The 7,575-nt window shown below is 38.1% G+C and overlaps 1 protein-coding gene across 1 annotated transcript; it reads left to right on the top strand.

The window, feature by feature from the left end:
• The first annotated feature begins 3,639 nt into the window (after nucleotides 1-3,639).
• LOC144430360 (protein unc-93 homolog A-like) lies at nucleotides 3,640-5,407 on the top strand. The gene is made up of 3 exons (XM_078118271.1): nucleotides 3,640-3,743; nucleotides 4,069-4,303; nucleotides 5,176-5,407. Exons 2-3 carry the CDS (start codon nucleotides 4,117-4,119, stop codon nucleotides 5,376-5,378), a joined length of 390 nt encoding a protein of 129 aa, XP_077974397.1. The 5' UTR covers nucleotides 3,640-3,743; nucleotides 4,069-4,116; the 3' UTR covers nucleotides 5,379-5,407.
• Nucleotides 5,408-7,575: the final 2,168 nt, after the last annotated feature.

Consider the following 7,575-nt stretch of genomic DNA (forward strand, 5'->3'; position numbering starts at 1 on the left):
TTTATCTTCCACTCGCCGCGTTTGTCTCGTTTGTTTTCTGTTTCTTTTACTAAATCATCGGGGCCGATCGGGGCTAGCCCCGAAATTATGACGACACAATGCCGACGTTTCTTACAACAACGTGTTGACATATTCACGCATTCCTTCTCGTTCGTTGGTTGCTTGAAGAGTTGATAGTTTCCTCGCCTTCGTTTTTGTCGCTTTTTTCGCTATTTGAATCAGTTAGAGACCTTTAGTCCATTTGCTTTCGATTTTCCACATTCCTTTTGAGCTCCTCACTTCTTTCCGGCTTCGCATTTCTTAGCCTTAGACCTCATAATGAATAAGGTTGATGCACTACTTCGCAATCCGTTTTCGCAGCTGCCGCTGGAACAAAAATTAGAGGTACAACGTCTTGGGCCTTATCAACCAAAAAATTGTTCACTGGAACAATCCCATGACGGAGGAAAGCGTCGGCGTACATTCTGCGCAGAAAATTGGTATAAAAAACACGAATGGTTGTGTTACAGCGAGGACAAAAATGCACTTTTTTGTTTTTATTGCCTACTTTTTGCTACCGCCCGTGACTCACGTTGGTGTAAATTTGGTTTTAGAGATCTTAAAAATCTTTCCGAGCGTGCCAGGGATCATCAATCTTCTATGGAGCATCTGGACAATGCAGTAAAATACCGAACATTCGGAAATGTTAATATTGCAGCACAGTTGGATGAAGGACGCGCGGTTTCTATTCGTCGGCACAACCAAAACGTCGAGAAAAACCGCCATGTTCTCGGTCGATTGATAGATGTTTTGAAGTTCATTGGTTGTCACGAGCTGTCCCTCCGTGGGCAGGATGAACGGGCTGGCTCTTCTAATAGAGGGGTATTTTTGGATAGGGTGGAATACACCGCATCCCTAGATACAGTATTGAGAGATCATCTTGATGCCGCAACTGTTTCGAAAGGGACATCTAAGGATATCCAAAATGATTTGCTCGAATCAATGTATAAAATTTATTTACAACATTTGGCTCTGGAAATTGAGAATTGCCAGTTCCTTTCGATTCAGTCTGACGAGACAACTGACATCACGTGCGTTTCCCAACTGGCTGTGATTTTTCGGTTTGTGAAAGATGGTAAACCTACCGAAAGATTTCACAGCTTTGTACCAATCGTTGATCGCACGGCTTGCGGGATATCGGCTATAGCCTACTGAAAGAAGTGTTACAGTCTTACAACGCGAAGTCAAAATTGATAGCTCAAACTTATGACGGCGCGGCAGTCATGAGTGGGTCGAAACATGGTGTTCAAGTCTATATAAAAGAAGATTTTCCTCATGCGCATTTTTTACATTGTTATGCACACCAATTTAACCTCGTTATTAAAAATATGTGTCTTGATACCCCTCTCGTCCGTATATTTTTTGCAAATGTTTCGGGGTTTTCTTCATTTTTTTTCCGTTTCGCCGAAGCGCTCTGACCTCCTTCGCCAGATATGTAGCCGCCGTCTCCCAGCGTGCACCAACACGTTGGAACTTCCAATCACGCGTGGTGCAGGGCGTGTCCGAAATTAGGTCTGAGCTCATTGAGTGTTTCAATGGCATTCAGAGCTCTCCAGTTTGGGACGAACGCTCTGTGATGGAGTCGGCAGGTCTAAAGCGTCTGCTAGAAGATGGTGAGTTTTCATTTTTTCTTGCTTTTTTCTCCACAATATTCTATCACGTGGATGTATTATACGGCGCATTGCAGTCAAGGCTAATGGATGGAGCGTCTGTGCAGTCGTGTATTTCAGACTTCTGTGATGCTGTATCTCGTATCCGGGAAACAATAAAATACGACGACACATGGAGTGCTTCTTTACGCCGCGGGCAAACAACGCAGCGTTTGATTTTGTCTGCAAAGGAATGTTGTGACATTCTGGTGAATCAAATAGGCGATCGTCTGCGCACTGAACACCTTGCCGCGTTCTCTTTGATGAACCCCAAAAATTTTTCAAAATTTGCACGTCAATTTCCCATCCATTTGCTGGCTACTGTCTCCAAATTTCACCCCATGATAAACGTGGGTAAATTGGAAAATGAATTTCGATGTATATACACCAATCAAACTTTTTTGAACATCACATCAACTTGCGCGCTCTATGTGTTCCTCATAGATAACACTCTAGTAACTACCTTTGCGGCGTCTGCAAAATTTCTGGACATCATTTTGACGACGCCTATTTTTTCCGCCGACGCAGAGCGAACATTCAGCACGCTGAAGCGTATTAAAACGTTTCTCAGAAACACAATAAAGCAAGATAGATTAAATTCCTTGGCTGTTTTATCCATTCACAGAGACGTTATTTCTGGGATGCATGACTTTAATCAGCGCGTTATTGAGCATTTTGCTTCCAAGAAACCGCGGCGTGTTGCATATATGTTCAAGCAGTAGAAGTCTAGCAGCATATATATCTATGAGTGAGCGACGCATGTCCTTATCTTTGCATTACCTTTCCTTTCTTCATAGTAACGTTTTAAACCTTATTTTAGGTTTTGTCTGCTTTCCCAAAGTTTCTGTTAATATGTCATTGTATTTATCTGGGTAAATATTGGCTTTCCTTTTGAAAGAGGTTTCAAAATAAACTATGTCTATATTTATTAATCCCTCGACTTGGACCGGTTTTAAAGACACTTTCTTATCGTTAAAAATTGTCGCTTTTGCCTATTGGTTGTTACCGATGGAATGGTTTTTATACTCATAAAATGATGGGAGAACTTACAGCGCTCATCCTGTCCCCGTAGATGGGGTTGACTTGGTCCCGCAGTAGCTTGCCCCGGTTGTCAAAATGACCACGCGCCGCCACTGCCGTTTTGATTCTTGAATTTGTCAATGACGATTTATTAGGACTTAATCATAAAACAGTGGAAACCGATTTTGACAGTAATTTAATTACACAAGCTCCACAATACAAAACTACTAATTCGTCCGTTATTGATATTTCTCAATGTGCGGCAAAAGATTGTCCGGTTAGTATATTAATTGAAATTACTCTATTTCGGTTTGGTTATTATTCATTTTCAGAAACTTTTTTCTACTTTGCTTTCACGCTAAATATGCATACGGTAAATCTACCAAACTTGATGTATTCATACCAGACGATTCTTCTAGATACGTACTGTTTGGCTGGTATTTACTCATGCAACTAGGAGCCGTCTTACTGCATTCAATAGCGATGGATCCAATCCCAGTTGATACTTATAGAAAGAATATGATCGGTATGAAACAAAATTGCTGGCGATCTGTAACCTCAGTCCAATGAAAATTTTCTTTGATTTGGTGTGCTTAATGATAGTAATACATTTACAATGACAGAAATGATTGGTCATACTTGATGTTGGATGTTGTGTGATTTCAGTATTGAATTTTTGTTGTATTTCATTTCATAGTTGCATTTGTTAACGTGAATGTTCTCAATATATCAATGTGTTTACGATGGCAACTAACTATAAACTGTGTTCGAAATGTTTTCAAAATAGAATTATTTTTACATACAGCCAACCAAAATGAAGAAGAGTCTCCCACTCGAAAACCATTACTGAACAAACCAAGAGAAGAAAATGATTGCTCAAATTTGTTCGCGCCAATAAAAATATTAGTTCTAAATCTAACTTCTTTGCAAGGAATACTTTCTGCGCCGGTTTATCTGTTATATGGATTAACGATTTCATTTATTTGGTCAGAGTTTAGTCGTGCCTACGCTTCGTGTGTGGTTGGGCTAAGCCAGGTTTGTTTGTTTGTTTGGAAAAACATCTTGATATCATAACATTTTCTTCAAATAATCTAGTATAATGATTGACTGGGCTTGAAGTGACTCTTACGTGTCTCCGGGAAATGTTTGCCAAGGCACCTCCAGCCTACAAATGAAATGTCAAATATATGGTATTGAAATAATCAAACGGCTCGGGTTCCAAATAGCGACTGTCATAACAGCGACGTAATCAAGTGAGCGACTGTCAAAACAGCGACTGCCACAACAGCGACATCACTTCCTTTATTAAATCCAAGGCTTAGGCTTACGCGCACACGCACTCTTTCTTTTTATATTTCAGGTTGGACTAACAAGTGCGCTGGTCGACTTTCTATCACTTATTGTATCTATGATAATATCAAGATGTGCCTCAAACTCTGGAATGTTTTACATTTTTCTCTTTGGTCTGTGTTACGACATTGCATTGTACGTTGCTATTCTGTTCTGGGTTCCAACACCATCGACTTCATATTTTGTTTACATTTTTGCTTCACTTTTCGGAGTCACTTATGCAGTTAGAAGAAATACACAATATCGTAAGTTTGTTCTGGTATTTTGTATGGCCTCTGAAACAGTTCGAATTTCAAGTAATTGTATTAAAACAGCTAGCTATCGCATGCATCTGTTTTAGTTCTTTACAATCTCTTTTGTGTGTAGATGCACATATCCATGCGATATTTAAGGAAAGGGCGAAATGGAAATAATGTGATATTTTGACTTGTTTTGAAATAATTAATTTATTATTATTGAATATGAGAGAGAAATTTGAATGGCGTCATTTTTTTCAAGCGTCATCCCCAACTGTTATGGTACTTTAATCAATGTTATTTCAAATTCTCAGGTAGTATGAAATTATTTTCGTTTTGTGGGTTTGGTTATTTGTTTTGAAAATGAGTCTTACACAATTTTGAGGACGACCCTCAAAATTAAGCCGTGGAATGTGGTCAAAATACCGACCAGAGTCACAGCATTTTTCTAGAAAGAACACGAAACTACCCGAAATTCTGACATATTGAGATAGACCTCCCGCCACTTCAGCAATTTATTTTCTTGCTTCGGTTCAGGTATTCTACAGAATTAACTGTTCAGCATTCATTTGTCGAAACAAACTAAGTGATTGTGAACTCGAAACAAGTTTATTCAATCGGATGGTCCTCAGGGCTGATAATATAACTGAAGTCTAGCTTTTTAATTTCGATGTTGCTGTAAAATTGAACAGGGCAACTTCCCGACCATCGTTGAGGTTTTGCTGGGCCTTGAAAACATACTTGACGAGCCATCAAACGTAATTTATTTTATAGGACCGAGCATTGAGATTATCTTTACTTTAACGAAAGTCCATTTTATAAAAATCAAATATATATGGAAATATTATATCGCCGAATTCTTACGATTTTTTATGTTTCAGTAACAACATCCACTCTATGTCCAGATAAAGATGTAGGGTTCACGATACAGAATGTTCTTGGCGGAATAGGCCTGATGATGACTTATGCTTGGACAACTGCTTTCTGCGTTTATGTTAAAATATATATTATGATAGGATCAGTGGTTGCCACAACTGTACTTTGGATATTTGCCGATAGAATTCACCAGAAAGAAAGAAATTAGCAGATAATTCAGAAAATCAGTCCTATGCATATATATATATATATATATGTTGAGAAACATTTTTTTTTCTAATATTTTTTTATTAATTTTTATTAAATCACACACACATATATATATATATTTCTATTTTATCGATTTGGGCGACAACACGGGTTTATTTTTGCTGTATTTGGGCGACGGGAATTTTGGGGCGACATAATGCTGTAGCCCAAATAGTTTGGGCTTTATTTTCTCCAAGAATCCCTCAAGATAAAGGTCTGAAACTTCTCGTCATTTTCAACATTGCCCTCAACCATCACCACATAATGTTGGATAAGAAATTTGAGCAAAAAAACTCTGTTTTTTGCCGACAGTTTCTAGGCATAGCTATAACCCGTGTTGCTAGTTTTGCTAAATTGTGGCTACAAAAAAAACTCATGATTTTCTCTTTTCTAACCCGGTTATCTTTTGGCCAGAATTAGAGGATTAACAGAAAAAAATTTCCGCTATCGTATTGTATTCCAATAATTCACCGGAAACTTATCTGGAACTTGGTACACTGTTATGGTAAATTTAACCTTAATAAAATTGCAAACTTGCAGACGGGACTTATTACGTCATATATAGTCTGAGTCCGCTTTGTCAGATACGATGGAGGGTTGATTTTATCCATCAAATTAATAATGAATTCAGTTTGTAGAAAGAATCGTGCTCGCTTTACCGTGCATAACATAGGTTTTCCATTTGTATTGGAAAAGAGGTCGATGGTTTGGTTGGCAGAAATGGAACACATGTCGCTTTGTAGTACAAACGCTCTAAAATACGGTATACAAAGACATAGTTTTGGATATAACCTTGGGTAGACCTACCATACGTCCCGGTTTGGCCGGGACAGTCCCGGTTTAAACGCTTTTCCCGGTGTCCCGTCCCGGTTAGCAAAATGTCCCGGAATTTTACTTTAGTGAAATTTTCAAAATTAACTCTAACCTGAGGCAAAATTATGAAATAATTCCGTCCCAAAAGGCATAACTTTGCTTTAAGTCGAGTCTTATTTAAATATCTTAATTTTTTTAGCTTATTAGGTTGAGTGAAATATCACACATAGCTTGAGAAATCTTTTAGTTAGGGAATAATGAGTGACGCTTATTGCGTCATTGTTCTATTGACTTCAATGAAACTACAGCAACTGCTGCATTAGAACAAATGTCTGCTTTGTGACTTAGTGTTGCTTAAATTTACGTGCATTTTCCTTTAAATAAAGTAATAAAAAATTTTATTCAATCTAAGTGGAATACTTTATTATGCAATATTAAAGCTTATAAATATAAATATGGAATAAAAATTTGCCAGGATCAGGCCTTCGGCCTTTCGTCCAGTTATTTCATTCATAGTTTTGAGTTTGTCCCGGATTATGCCCAAGAAATTATGGTAAGTCTAACCTTGGGTATCTCACTACCTCACTATGGGAGCTTCTGGAATATAAGCAGCATTCGAGGCAGTACCTTCCGAGGCGGCATAACAGGTTTCGCATTAGCGATAGTTTCTTCGTAATAGTGAATTCAATATTCTGGGATAGTATATATGGGCACTGTTTTGAATAGCCAGCTGGTTGCGTTCCCTAAATTCTCATTGGCAGGTCGGTGGAAAATAACCGGATTTTATGACAATTACTTATATATAATAACTTTATCATGTTGCTCTGTTGTGCGAGATAATAAATATAGTGAGTAGCATAATAATAGTTTTATTTAAACAACTAGACAATATATATATATTCCTAGTTCCTTTATTTGGTCGACAACGCGGGGTTATTTTGCTGTATTTGGGCATCGAAAATATTTGGGCAACATTTTTTTGTCGCCCAAATAGTTTGTGCTTTACTTTCTTTATGAATCCCTTCAGCAAAGAGTCCGGAATTCAACTTTACTCTCAACAATCTACGACGTAATGTTTGCTATGAAATTCGAGCATAAAAGCTCAACTGGACAATACTGTATATATATATTTTTAGTTTCTTTATTTGGTCGGCAACGCGAAGTTTGGGGCAACATTCAATTTACTTACCAGACTATATCCAGGTATTTATGCACCTAGGTAAAGCTAGCGGCCACTTCCAGCGGACAGTTACCAATTTTTCCAAATTTGAACCCGCCATGTTCCACGACAGTTGTCGCGAATTCACTTAATTGCGCCTACATGGATGCAAAAAATTAGGCGA

Source organism: Styela clava, chromosome 12 (assembly GCF_964204865.1).
Source record: "Styela clava chromosome 12, kaStyClav1.hap1.2, whole genome shotgun sequence".
NCBI classification, from domain to species: Eukaryota; Metazoa; Chordata; class Ascidiacea; order Stolidobranchia; family Styelidae; genus Styela; species Styela clava.

What these genes read in the sequence shown, in the direction of transcription:
- LOC144430360 (XM_078118271.1), top strand. Translation starts at nt 4,117, where the DNA reads ATGATAATATCAAGATGTGCCTCAAACTCTGGAATGTTTTACATTTTT. An exon ending in TAGAAGAAATACACAATATC is followed by an intron (nt 4,304 to 5,175) that starts GTAAGTTTGTTC and finishes TTTATGTTTCAG; the next exon opens with TAACAACATCCACTCTATGT.